The 15,001-nt window shown below is 40.8% G+C and overlaps 1 protein-coding gene across 1 annotated transcript; it reads left to right on the top strand.

Annotated features, from left to right (window-relative positions):
• Positions 1–758: 758 nt before the first annotated feature.
• Positions 759–13,854, top strand: gpr37l1b (G protein-coupled receptor 37 like 1b). The gene is made up of 4 exons (XM_004086327.5): positions 759–1,905; positions 7,817–8,125; positions 8,290–8,661; positions 9,654–13,854. Exons 1-4 carry the CDS (start codon positions 1,234–1,236, stop codon positions 9,825–9,827), a joined length of 1,527 nt encoding a protein of 508 aa, XP_004086375.1. The 5' UTR covers positions 759–1,233; the 3' UTR covers positions 9,828–13,854.
• Positions 13,855–15,001: the final 1,147 nt, after the last annotated feature.

Raw genomic sequence — 15,001 nt, 5'->3', positions numbered from 1 at the left:
TTGCCCGTATTACCTGTGCCCAAAACCGCCACTACCGCGCGCCCCTCCCCCCTGGCATTGCACTAGGGGGGACGCACCCCACTATTTGAGAAGTACTGCAGTAAAGTGACTTAAAGTCTATTGCATTTTATTTTCTATGTTTTTGTGTTAAACTTAAAAAGAAATTTTAAATGGCGTCCACCCCCCCATGAACACTTTCTGTCCCAGAATATAAACTGAGAATCTGTCAGTCTCTCATCAGGGTGGCTTCTGTCTGCGGTGATGTCAACGGTTGGAGGGTAGAATTGATTAAGTTTGTTTTCACCAGACTGGGTGTACCTGGACATTTTGTAGAGCTCTCTTGGAAGTTCAGGTGGTCAAATTTGAATCCAAAAAGGAAAAAAGAATATGAATCCTTTTTTCAAGCCAGAGGTGGTGTGTGTGGTTCTGTGTGTGTATTTTGGTCCTGGACTCAGTTTGTGTCTATTGGATCTTTTCCCTTTGTTTCTGCTGCTTTTTGTACCATTTTGAACTTTTCCCCCTTGATGAGATCACAATATGGTCTGTCACACACTTGGGCAATAATAATGTTTTTCAACTTTTCAAATGATTCCACACAGGTTATGTTTTTGCAGTGAATTCATCTGATCTCCACTCCAGAACCACCACCAGGAGGCAGTAGCACTGAAATGGTAACAGGCTGAGCTTGTGTGAGAAAGTTTGGACAGGGGCAAAAGAAGATGTGCCTGCATGGTTGTGCAGAGTAATGTGTGTACTTGTGTGCGTGCCAGGCCTGTTTGTGCACTGACAAAGGCTCCATCCAGCCATGCTCCAGAGGGCTGCTGGTTCCCAGAGACCCTCAGAGGTTCAGAATCTCAGTACCTCTGTTTTCTGCTGCTCAGACAGCACAGAGCTACCCCCATCTCCTCCTCCTGGACCTGTGCTTGGATTACTCATGGGTGGGAGAAAACCAAGACCAGATTTAAGTTAGCAAAGTTGGAGGTCTGGGATTAGAAGATCGAGGACCTTCTTCTTACCGGAATAACAAACAACTTTGGATTTTTACTTCTTTTTCCCTGTTTTTTGTTTTTCTCTGAAACTCTGGTCATTTTTACAATTAGGAATTTTTCCAAAGAAAGGCTGATCACTTTAAACCTCAGCACTGGAACTTTAGGTGCTCCTGGGATTTCTCTCAATCAGTTCCAAAGCCTTCAGCCTCTGTCACTAATACTATTTCATATTGAATTGTGTCTAATGGCTTCGTCAGTCAGCCTGCTGCTGTGGCTGCTCCTGCCTCTGCTGCTCATTGATGCAACCCATGCCGCTCAGCGTCCGGAGCAGCAGAGCGGCACTGCGGAGCAGTTTGATGTGAAACCCCAGCAAACGTGGACTAGCAGGCAGGGAAGACGTTTAGACGAGATGCACACCTCTGAACGGAGCATGGTGCCGCCTGAGATGCTGGATCTGGACCAGGACCACCAGCGCCGCCTGGCCCGTGGTGCAGAAGAAGAAGAGCAACAGTCCACCTTCAGCCACTCCTTTGAGAATGAATGGGTGACAACACCGCAAGTTACAGAGTTCAGTAACATGACAAAAGTGGAGTCTGTGGGCAATTCCTCCAACCCTGATGGTGCTCCGGGACTCTTTAACCCTTTCTACCCTCTGGCAGAGAGCTTGTATGTTGCCTATGCCGTTCTGTTCCTGGCTGGTCTGGTTCTGGCAGTCGGAGTAGTGGCAAACATGGCAGTCATGTGCATTGTCTGGAACAACTACTACATGAGATCTGCCTGGAACTACCTCTTGGCTAGCATGGCATTCTGGGACTTCATGGTCCTAGTGCTCTGCCTTCCAGTCGTGGTCCTGAACCACCTTACCCACAGGAGGATCCTGGGTGACATCACCTGCCGAATGGTGCCTTATATGGAGGTGGGTAGGATTTCTGTCAAAGGGCGAGCAGGACCAATGATCTGACTGTAAACACTTAGACACCATGACATCAGGAGAATAAAATAAATGTAAAAACAGCAGTGGATAAATCACAACTGAGGCCTTGAGGGGGTAAGAAACAAGGTCAGAAGACACAAACAGCACCACACAAAACCAGAGAAAACGTCTGTCCTTAAGGCTATTGTCAGCTTCTTTAGGCTCAGCTCAGAGATTTCCAATTAAATTAGCTGCTTTAAAAACCAAATAGTGAAAAAGTATTTGTTTGTAATAAATATTAGTATATAAAATTAATAAAATACAACAAAAAGAGTCAATGGTGGGGAAGTTACCCAGAGGTCTGTGCTGTATGGAGAGTTTAGATGTTTTGAAATCAAAGGAATCCTCCAGTGAATGCAATTCTGGAATTTTCTGAAACACCCACTCCAATGAAAATTGTACTTTTGTGTTTTTAACATGTTCTTGTGTCATTTTTCTGATAACGGAGGATGTTTATAAAAAACAAATTCAGCTTAAAACTGAATGACTGAGAATTTCTTGTTCAAATCGTTGCGAGTCAGAAGCAGAGGATAAAATGAAATTGAAAAATACTTGTGGGTGCGACGTAGAAGCTACAATCGGCAGTTAAAAGCTCCCTGCTTTGCTCTATTCCGATGGACGAATAGATCCGTGAACGTCTTTGTTTTCCACGTCTGAGCTGGAATTTGGATCTAAACTGTACGGCTGGGTAGCTCCCTTATTGCTCATAACTTTTCTTGCACCACTAATGCTAGTTCGGGGTTGTGAGGGGCTGTAAGCTAGTGGGAGAGCGTGTTAACAGGAGAGCTCTCGGTTATGGGTGATGAAAAGGGGGGTGGGGTTGCTCTGTGCCATCAATCCCGTCCATTTTTTCGGAGGAAAATTTCTAACTACTGATGCTTTGAAGTAACTATGTCCTAGAAAAAAACACAAGTTATTTGATTTAGGCTAAAAATTGCATAATTGCAGATCATACCATGATTGGAGTGGGACTTTAAATTAAAAATTGTAGGTAAGTCATCACTTCACTGTTTTAACTTCACTAAAGTCAGTTTTTTCTGTATTTGCAAATCAAACATCTATGAGGCTAATTATTTCTGTGTGAAATTATTGATAAACTAAACATAACTTGTGTTGCACAAAAAGGAACACAAAATTTTGAGTTTAAATTTAGTTTTCAGCAGTCTTAAACTGAGATGTGTCTTTTATAAAACATGCTTTGGGGGTTGACTGATGCCGTTCTGCAAAGCTTAGAGGTTATCTCTGATTTAATGTAATGTCCCTGAGTCTTACTTTAAAATGGCAGGCAAAAGAGACATAAAAAAACAGCAGTCTCCCATTATCTTCTGAAGAAAAGGTCAATAATTCATAAAAACACACAACTTACACATAGCAAAATCTACAATTTGCTTTATTTGGATCATAGTTAGCCTTTTTTAAATGGCTAAAAATAAAATTCCTCCAGTTCATGAACAAGCCAACAGAAACATCCACCAATCCACTCATCCATTCATCCACTCGTGCTTTTTTAAACCACTTCTTTCCCAACAAAGACACTTGGATTGTTTTACAGGGTCCATTTAAAACTCAATGCAATTGTGAAAACGGTGGTTTAGTGGTTAGCACTTTCACTTCAACACAAGAATGTCGTGGTTCAAATCCCAGCTGGGTCCTTTCTGTGTGGAGTTATCTTGTTCTCCTCGTTCATGTGTGGGTCTTCACCAGTTTCCTCCCACAGTCCAAAAACAGGCTTCATAGGTCAAATGGTGACTCTAAATCCTCCCTTTGGCATGAACGTGTGGCCCCGTGGTGGACCAGAGAACTGTTGAGAATGTGCCTCACCTGTTCCCTGAAGTAACTGCTATTTCAGAAATGCATAAGTAGCAAAGTGACATGGCTAAGAGTTGGGATGGTTATTTTGTATCTATAGTTGCCTGCTGCTTTTATGTTCACTAAACAATTTTAACACAGCATTAGCATGTACAATGGAAGGATTATCCTGTTCTTTTTTAACTCAGCACACAGACCAGCTTTACAATCTTATTTTAACCCCTGTCCTGATGCTAAAGTAAGGTAAGTCTGGAGCTTCAAGGGGTTAAATGCAAATAGCTGTATTTGCCCAGTTTCAAACTTGTAAGCCATATCATACAGCCACTACTTACATTTTGTGCATATTGTACAGATGAAAATTGGTCATGCATGAAAGTATGTGGAAAAAGTGAGAAAAGTTGCTGTCCTTACATGAAATGTTCACAGATGTATGATGAATGAACCATGTGAAAAGCATAGAAGTACAGGATACTGGCAGATGAAGTGTGCATTATCAGAAATTAGTCCACACCGTGGAAGTCTAAACCATCCGACTTCTGCAAAGTCTGTTACCGTAATTTCTGACAATGGAAACTTCAAAGGCCATTAACCTGCTTATATCATGGTCACTTACACAATCAATAAATATTCCATCAGTTTTTAGTACTTTATTCTTGTTATTTGATCAGTTTAGATTGCTTTTTTCACAAAAAGCAGACTATTTTTTATGTGGTGCATGTTACCATGACAACGTGCTCCTTAGCTGGCTCAGCCGGCGCGGACCTCGACTGCGTCGGCAATGGAAAGTGGTATCTATGCTAATAGTCACGATGTGTCTAATAAAGCATCAGTTCACAGAGAAAGTTCACCTCTAACCGCTTGTTTTTGTCCAGATGATGAAACTAAAGTTTGTTTTAAAGAAACCAGCGCGGTGATAAAAAACATTTAAGCTAGGTGACCGGAACTTCTTTTTTAAGTGTGCAATATCACCATGGATTATCACTTTTTAATGCACACCCAGCAGCCAATCAGAATTGAGTATTCACCCGGACCATGGTATAAGTACAAATAAACCACACAAAGAAAACGTAAATCAACATTACCATAGTGATTATTGCTCTGTTTATATGTAAATCATAAGTGATTTATGAGACAATTACGTAATTTGAACTTAATATCTGACTGGTTGTAGTCGCCTCACTCATCATTGTGAACTGTGTGTCAGAGCTGAGCGGCCCTCTCTGAGCACGGGAAGGTAGACGCATGAATGACTTTGGTCTACAAGGCCTTGCTTGGTTTAGTTCCTCTGTTCTCTTCTGCAAAGTTCAATGTTCATCGTGGAAATATTTGCATGTTTCTACTGCCTCTGCTTTGCCTACTCTCCAAACTGAACTAAAATCGTTTGGTCTTGTTTCATTTCAATGTTTTCATTCTTTTCTGTGTAGCAGAGAAAGGGAGTCCATCTGTCAGTGCCTGTGTTTTTAACTTGTTACTGTTTTTTTCTACCTGGTTCAATCAATCAATCAATCAATCAATCAATCAATCAATCAATGTTCACCATCTATTCCCACTTGTCCAAATTAGGGTTACAGTAGTTTCTGGGATGTATCCCAGCTGTCTTCAGCTAAAGGTAGGATGCACTCTTGACAGCTCATTAGAGGCTCTGTTTGCAGACAAACAATCACACACTCATAAACAAGAAATACCTGAAAGCTTGAAAAAAATACATGTAAACTTCATCTAATACTGGCCAGGATTTAAACCAGGACCTTCCTAATCTGAGTTAACGGGGTAAAGCACCACCTGAACCAGCAGCCCTATCAAAGACCAATCCATCATCCTTGGAGACCACCCTCGTGTTTTGTAGATCTGGTCATTTGTTTTTGTTTATACACAACATCAGAAAGTTAAGTCACAAAGTTATCTGCATTTTTTTTACCAACATAAAATCTGAAATGGAACAATAAGTATATGGTTCTAACTCCCACTGTGGAAGGCAAGGCAGTGTGGCATGAAGGCCACAAGTCTGTGTCTGCTGAGTTGTTTTGGAAATCCAGCTTCCTCCAGTAGCAGCCGTCAGCCGCTCAGCTCTGTTGAGTCCAGTGTGTTACATATTCCCCCTGGCATCACACCACAGGCTCTCAGTGGGATTCAGGTCATTGAGTTTGCTGGCAAATCCATCAACACTCTGGTCTGAAAACCTGGGCTTGGTGCTTTGGCAGTGAGCCAAATCCACAAAGCAGAGGGGAACATTAAGTGCTCTGAAACCTCCTGGGAGATGGCTGTGTTGATCGTGAACCAAATGAAACTTTGTGGCTCACCAGCAGAAAACGGGACCCCCAACATCCACTGCATGTAGAAACTTCACGGTATACTTTTAGCAGCTTGGATTCTCTTGGTTTTTGAAAGACATATGGGTCTTTTTCATCTGAGAAGATGCTCCTCCAGCGCTTAGCCTCACGTCTTGTATTAAAGTCACTTGACAGAATCCAGGCAGCTGAAGTCCATGGCCCGCATACATCTGTGTGTGGAAGCTTTTTTCCGGGTCGGAATCAGCATTAGTCCTCATAAAATTCAATGGACTTTCTTTCAAAATCACACAGTTATCATTTTGTTCATGTACAGATACATCAGTCGATGGATAATTAAGGAACCAGTACATCTTTGCAGTTGTTTTGAAATAATTATGTGGTTTATTTCACACCCCGAGTCTTCAATATTTTAGTTAAGCTTTCACTAGTTGTTAGCTAAAACCTTTAAATCAGACGAAAACAACAACAAACTCTACAGGGTTGTATTTCCATGAATTCAACACAGTTTACAATCTTCTGGAAGCCTGAGAAATAATCATACAGGAGTGAAGCAGTTGGTCTGTTAGTATTTTTTCTTTCAAAATTATGCCCATTTACTTCAAATTTCTTTCATGAAATTAATAAAATGTCAAAAGCTAGATCATTTTTTTAAACGGATGCAAACATTTAAGCAGTGTCTGTCTCATATCGGTTTTTAAATATTAATTCCACTTTGTCCTCTAAGTAGTGCCAATGAGCATTGTTCATATTCCTTTCAATGGTGTCACATTTTTCTGAAAGAGGCCTTTGATATGACTCAGTCATAGATTTGATCACTTGACCTTCCGATTTGAGGGCAGTCACTCTACCCCAAGGCCACTGTTCTGTTTTTTTGGACAGAAGCGATGGCAGACCATCCCTGGAGTGGGCGGAGCTTTGCCTTGTCATGTTGTTTTTCCTACAACTTTAACTTGGCTTTCTGTTCTACAGGTGGGCTGCATGGTCGTGCAGTGGTTAGCACTCTCTCTTCACAGAAAGAAATTCCTGGTTTTGTGACCTACGTTTTGGAACTTAGTCTATATTTTGCACCTTAATGCTGGTGCCCGATTGTTTGGGCCCTTCAGACAGAACGTTGTCTGTAAAGCCTAGCTGGTCGTTGATGGTGAACCCTTCAAGCTCTTGCAGTTTTGGTGGGGATGTGCGCTGAGGGTCTCAGTCAAACGTGAAGCTGTGTTGTGTGGAAAGGATGGAAGGGAAGATTAGGACTTTGAGGACAATGAAAAATGTCATTTTGAAGTGCTATTGTGGAAAAGACATGAAGAGCTTTGTGTCACCAGCATAAAAAAATAAATATGCCAGTGAGATAAGAGATGTGGTAAAAATGATGACATTATATATTTACTCTTTGGAAGAATGAATAAAAAATATTCTCTGCTTCTTTCTGTCATATCTTTTTCTATTTGATTTTTAAAGATTTCCTTTTTTAAAGACTTTTAATAAAAACACAATTTAAATTCTAATTTAGTGAGATGCTTGTGCCCGCATTAGACGATTGGATCAGCAGTTCTGAACAGAACTGTGGACCATATTAGAAAAAAAACACTTGCAGGAAACATGTATGTAAACATGAAGCATGGAAACGTTTGTCAGTTATGTCTTAGTTTCATTGATTGCTTACATGTTGATAAATTGTGGACAGAATTCACAGGCCATTTGAAGAAAAGGTTGATGTTGGTTCTCGTCTGAAGCGTAACACTGAGGTTCTGTCTCCACAGGTTGTATCTCTTGGTATCACCTCCTTTACCCTCTGTTGTCTTGGCATTGCTCGTTTCCACGCCGCCACCTCCTCGTCTCAGTCAAATGGTCGGCGGGTTGAACGCTGCCTGTCGGTGCTGCTGAAGCTGCTGCTGGTGTGGCTGACTGCTGTGACGCTGGCCAGCCCCGAAATCTTTCTGTGGCAACTCAGCCAAGCAGTTTCCCCGTCCACCAGTCACATGGTAGATTCCTGCATCATCACGCCGTCATCTCCGTTGGCCCTCTACCTGCCTGACTCCCTGCACTCTCTGCTGCTCAGGTACCACCAGGTAGGATGCTTGCATCCACACAAATCCATCCATGTGCCCATTTATATCTCTATGCATAAATCCACAGTTATTGTTTTTGCTTTAAATGCAATTCTCACTTCCAGACTAAATTCAACAACAGACAGTACAAATCCCTTTTCTGACTCCTTCCATCTATCCTTTAGGGTCGCATGTGGTGGTGTTTTGGCTGCTACTTCTGCCTTCCTGTGGTCTTTACTATACTCTGCCAAATGGCTACCCGCAACGTGAACAGCGACTCCAACTCCACCCAGAAGGCCCGTGGCCTCGAAGACCGCTCTGACGGGCAGAAGCGTCAGCAGCACCAGGCAGTGGAGCATCAGCTGAACTGCACGCTGTTGGCTTTAGCCGTGGTTTACGGCCTCTGTGCTTTACCTGAACATGTCTGCAACATCACGCTGGCCTACACGCACATCACCGTTTCTGAAGACACAGCCTCCATGCTGGCACTGCTGCATCACTTCCTGCTTTTCTTCAAGTGCTCAATAACTCCTGTACTGCTGCTGTGTTTGTGTAAGGTAAGTCTGATGAAAGCAGAACCATAGAACTACTGATAAAATCTGATGAAAGCATTTAATGTAACCGTTGGGAAGTTTTAGCAAAAGCGATGCTCCTTAGAAATACTAGCCAAGACATCTTTGAAGGGATGTCTGTTGTGTTAAGGTTATTTTTTTGGGCCGTTTAGATGTGACGACTAAAGGCTTTTCTCTGTTAGTTCTGGACTTATAACACGAAATCATTCATCTGTGACTCCATAGTCAAAAGTTAAAAACTTATTCTAGTTTGTCTGCATATTGAAATTCCTATTAGCATTAGCACCACACCTGGGGGTAGGGACTCCAAGCCTTAAGGACCATCATGCTGCTGACAGGTGTGTTCAACCCTTTTCCACTGGCGCTTAATCTCCAGTGTTTACATTCTTCTGACTGCCATAACTCTTCAACCGTTTACGCAATCAACATAATTCCAACAGATTCTGAAGTAGAGGGTAGAAACTTCACAGTAGTGAAGCGCTATCCCGTCAACGTAAGTCGGCTGATTCTGTTCCAGAGAAAAGCCGCTTTTCGTCACATTGATGCAAAGCTGCTATGAAAAACCGCTTTTCTTTGCGTCTGAATCACTCGATTCCAGACGAATGTGTGAACGGTTGAGGAGTTACGGTATGCCAAGGAATGTGTTATTTAGATGACATCTCTGGTGTCAAAGGGTTAATGAGCTGTAAGGGCAGGTTACCAGGAAAACATGCAGCACACCAGTCTTCAAGACCTATTTGACGTCTGAGCACCAGACGGTCCCTCACAGACTAGTTTTCTTTTAAGGTTGTTAAAGAGGACCAATTATTATGTCCGTGTGACAAGGTTAAAATACTGATTTCCCAGGAACACATGCTAACAGTGAATAGCCAGAAAAATTTCTTTAAAGGCTGATGTATGAAGTCATGTTTCTGCCTGCGGAAGCCTGAGACTGAGAGTCTGAGAGAAACCCCTCTGAGTGTCCATCTGTGTTTCAGGCTCTCGGTCAGGCTTTCATGGACTGCTGCTGCTGCTGCTGTCAGGAGTGTCAACCGACTGCAGCCCAGGGCTCGCCGGGCTCCACCCAGGCCAAGATGAAAGCCGCTAATGAGACGTCTGTCTTCTTTGACAAAGCTAAAGACACATCAGTCATCCAGTCTATTTCCAGTTAGAACCATAAATCTTCTATCAGTCTGATTTTTGTCTTTACTCACCAATTTGCTTCTCATCACATTTACATTAGCTGTATGCATAGTTGTTTTTTTTTCTCTACAAATTCATCTGCTCTTTTTCTCTGGTTGTAACTATAAACCATGTCTGTGCATCGTGTTTTTTGGCTACCAAGTTAAGGCATGGTTTGTCTGATAATGCAGGGCTAATGCTTATTTCATGGCCAGGTTAGAAAGGTTGCTCTTTCTCCCACTGTGACAGCCCTATCCTCCAACTGTCCCTCATCCAGCATTCCATGTAAAGAGGACCACCGTGACTTAATACTGTGAAGTTTAAATGCTTTTCTGTAAAGTTATTTAAAGAAACGGGTGGTGAATTCAGTTTGCTCAGATGAGAAAAATAGGATGTGCTGCAGTGACGAGATGCTGCTGTGCATGAAAATTAGGGCAAGTTCAGCTATTTGGCAACATTAAAAAAATGTGAGATTTTAATGCATTCAGGCCAACTGAAACCCATTTTACAGTCTGTGCAAAAATCATGAAAAAAGAAACTCCCTCTCAAAGCTTAGATTTCCAAAGAAGGAAAAAACTGCTGTCTGTGAATATCTCAAAATGCATAAATGAGAGAATCTCATTGGTGATTATAAGTTCTATTCCAATTTCAAAATTAAGGGAATATTTGAAATGTGTTGATTTTTTTTTCATTTCTCTGTTTTTGATTACTGGTTCAGATCTGTGTTGTAAGGAGTTGGCCAGCTCCTGGCACCTGGTTCAGGTGATCCAGCTTTTGCATATGAGAACTGGGCTGGGCGACCCCTCCCCCTAGCCTTCCAAACAGGAAGTAGCCGCTTGTTTCAAGCAACCACAATCCTACAGACTTTTATAGAGAAATAAAATGCTGTTACTCAGTCATTTGTAATTTGTAGTAAAGGTTATTCAAGTTGTTAACTGACCAGTCAGTTGCCTCTAAAATAGTATTTAGTCTGGCATCCAATGTTTAAAATGTTTGATTGACAGGATCTCCTGAGCCACCTTTCAGGTGATAGGGGTGTGGCCTTCCAACAAGTTTACTACCGATTGGGAAGAGTGATTGCCATAGAAACCTTGACTGACCAAGTCAGACCAGTCACTGCTTACTGATGATTTCTGGTTCCAACATGGTGCCGTCCATTTCATGAATAAATGGCGATTGTATTGACTTCCTATCATTGGAACTGGAAGTAAACCATTTTGACGTCACATTCACTCAGTCCAGTTCTTGTTTACAGTCAGTGATTCCATCCCAGGATTATTAGGCAACATTCCATATTTGCCTTCAGAAAGGTTTTTTTTTTTATAAATGTTTGCAACTTTTCCATTGGATGAGGGCATGTCAAGCCTACAGCATGTCCTCTAATTGGTCTGTAACCAAAAACTATCAGTAGCTACGTCTCCATTACACGTCTGCACAAAACGTGATTGAACTTCTGAATTTTGAAAAAATACAATTTTTTTCCCCATTAAATCCTAATTATGCGAATAAACACAAACCAACTCACGTGATTCAAAAACATGTCGACGGATGTGAACAGAACTTTGATTGACAGCAGATACATTAGTAACACTTTATGATAAGAGTCCTTAATAATATATTTATAAGACATTAACAAGCACTAGTAATGTTTTAGTAAGATGCTTATAAGTACATAAATTACCATTTGTAAATGTCTTACAACTGACTCACAAGTTTAAATAAGCTGTTTCTAAAAACATTAAAATATCCCATAATAAACACATCATAGCCCACACTTTAGGAGGCTCAAACTATCAATGAAGGTTCTCGTTCATGCAGGTGGTGTAGTCTTGAAGTTGAGTCATATCATGGGAACTGTTAGCATATGTATTAACCCCATTCAAAGGCTTGTATAGATCACCCCGTTTGGTCACACTTTAGATTGGGGGGCTGCAAAACACTCAAACTGTTAAAAAGAACACTGTTAATATATGTATTAATCCCATACAAGCAATTTATAAATAGTTTGTGAATAGGATTAACAAATGCTAAGTAGTTTATTAAGGAACATTTTAATGTTAAAAACAGCTTATTTGAACTTGTAAGTCAGTTGTAAGACATTTACAAATGCTAATTAATGCACTTACATGCATCTTACTAAAACATTACTAGTGTTTGTTAATGTCTTATAAATAGTTTATTAAGGACTCTTATCATAAAGCGTTACCAATGCGGTAACACTTTATGATAAGATTCCTTAATAAACTATTTAGATTTCTGCCACGGCATTATCGCTCATCATCATCTATCAAAGAAGACCTCGCCGTCTTCTTCAGGCCGTGGAGCGGCGAGCTCCTCACTCATGGGAGGGGCTACGGATGAAGCCGTTTTGGGAAATGGTGGTGATTTTACAGAGCCAACAATTCCACATGACATGATCAACTTTTGATGAGCTGTGTGACGCTGTGGAACCTCTGGTGGTGTCCGCTTTGAAGTGACCAAGGCCGCCAGTTCCTACCAAGAAGCACATTGTCATCCGGCGGTCACATGACTTGTTTAATTAAAAACATTTGTTTTCATTGCAGTTTTGAGAAATGTATCAATTTTGATACACCCAAAAAACCATCTCCTCCAACCGCATACACTTTTTTTTTCAAAAAATGCGAGTTTTATCAAAATTGTCATGTTTCCATAATTTGCGCAAAATCCTGGTCAATGGAAATGCAGCTACTGGTATTTTTAAGTACCTTAATTAAAACTTACATGGAATCCGACTGTCATTCAATGTGTATCTTTCTCTCCAGCTATTAAACCAGAACTAAAATCAAGACATATGTATAAAGGTTGTTGTTCTATCATTAGTTTTAGAAGGAAGTCGCCCTTTGAAAAGTCTTTTTCCTTTTAATATTTAGTCTGAATATCAAATTCCATCTGTGTTTTTAATGTTTCTGTGGAGTGATTCAGTGTGTGAAAACTCATGTCCTGACTGAGATGACTGATGACATGACAACAAGCACAATTCCATGTGACAGTGTAGAAGTAATCAAAGATTCCCCAAAAAGGATTTTAAGTCTTTAACCCTTGTGTTATCTTAGGTGACCCCACCCTTACATTGACGTGTTCTCCCTACCATGACAAAGGTGGATAAAGTTGGAAAGATTTCGTGTAATCCATGGACACCAGTGAAGATCACAAATCATTGAAGAAAAAAGGTTCAGAGCACTGTCTAGTGGGTCTAGATGACCCAACTCTCAATGTTAAAGTGCCTAGGATAGCACAAGGGTTAACTGAGAGAAAACTCTAGTCAGCATCTAGTTCTCTCTTCCCTTAGCATCACCTTGATAATAAATCTATAAATCAAACATTACTATTTCTACAGACACAGAAAACTTCATGTTGCAATCCCGAATTTCAGTGTCACCTAATGTATTGAGAGTGTGACACTTGTGTTTTCAGCTTTTCCATCACATCTGTCATTTTAGATGAACGGTTTTTGACATATCTTGTAGATGCTTTGCTAAAGTTTTCTGCTGAATCAGAAAGAGGTGGTGTGAAAAATCCTCTCAGCATTTGTTAATATTTTGCAAAGAATAATCCATGTACACAATTAGACTGCAATGATGCTGTCTATATGCTGTTTGCCTGTTTAGTGCAAACAGCACAATTATAAACATGTTTTTTTTTTAAACTCCAAAATACAAATCTGTAGATTTAAGGTTTGCGTTTTCTTGAAGCATGTTGGCACAGACTTTGCTTTGGGTTTTTTGTTTCTTTGTCAATATTTACTTTTCTTGAAAATGTGCAAAGAATTTGATTTATTTGTCAGGAAACATGCAAGGATTTATCTCTATTTTCAACTGACACTTTATGCCACACTTTGTGTTGTGTAAATTCATCTTAGATGTAAAAATAAATAATATAAAATTAGTCCAGTATGTAAGATCCTAACAGTAGAAGAGTGCCCAAACGTGTCTCCCTCTGCTTTGTTGGTGTCCCTTGTGAATCAATAAAAAAACTATTTCTGTTGTGTTTTATGCATTAAGACTCTCTGCAACTTTTACTACAAAAATTAACAAGTTAAAACTCGTTCCGCAATAAATTAAACTGACCAACGTACTACCGCAAAGCATTTGTTTTGATCTTTGATTAGTGCAGTGGTTTGGATCCATATGAAGGTCTGAATGGTTATATCAGACCTGCAATATAGAAAATTTTAGATGGAATATGGTCTTTCTTTGGAAAACTGAATCAGCCCATCTGTGTGTAACCCCTAAAAGATCAAGATCCTACGGAAAGAAGATAGATGGAAACCATATGGCTCAGTCGCATGCACCCATCGGGGGCTTGATCTATACGGGTGCTGCAGATTTTTTGGGTTGTCCGGGGCCGTAGAAGGTTGTAGAGAGGAGTGGCTGCATCTTAGAAGTGGCTCTGTTGGTTTAGCAGCTGGATAGCTCGGTTGGTAAAGTGAAGGACTACCACGCAGGAAACCAGGGCTCGATTACAATGGTAATGGAGCTATGAACAATGGTAATGGTGCAATGACCATATAAATGGCGAGCAATTAACATCACCCAGTGAGGGCCTTTGGGCAAGACCCTTACTGCCTCCCAAGCGTGGTTCAGCTGCAGCTCCCCCAGGGGATGGGTCAAAGGCGGAGAACAAATTTCCCATTGTGGGATAAATACAGTAAAATAAAAAATAATTAAAGGACATGTAAAAAATGGCACGTAACATTGTCTCTTGTGTGGTAATTGTATTGAGACATATTTGTGAGATTATGTAAATGACACAAACTTATGATATATGGGTGACGCTTTGTCTAGTCGTAAGTAGTCCGTGCACTGGCTGCACGCACACGGTGTACATGTGATATGCCAGATGTCTGTTGGATGTCCACAAAACTACACTCTGATTGTCTAATTTCCTCATTTCTAACATGCAGGCTGCATACAAGAAGTGTGCAGAGTTTGGGGGGGTTAAAATGTGAAATACATATGACTCACCGGCGTTTCACCCACTATACCCTTACTTAACCATACAAGTAAGTAAGTGTTTGCTCCATCTTTCACCTGCAGCATGCCCGTTTAAAAAAATCTGCATGAACATTTTCGCTCTACGGGCTCACGAAGCGGCCTGTTTGAAATCATTTTCTTTACCACAGTTGTGATTTGCCATAGGTTTA

This window comes from Oryzias latipes, chromosome 7, assembly GCF_053564925.1.
Source record: "Oryzias latipes strain Hd-rR chromosome 7, Olatipes_Hd-rR_3.1".
Classification (NCBI taxonomy): Eukaryota; Metazoa; Chordata; class Actinopteri; order Beloniformes; family Adrianichthyidae; genus Oryzias; species Oryzias latipes.
This window is presented reverse-complemented; position numbering and strand designations above follow the sequence as displayed.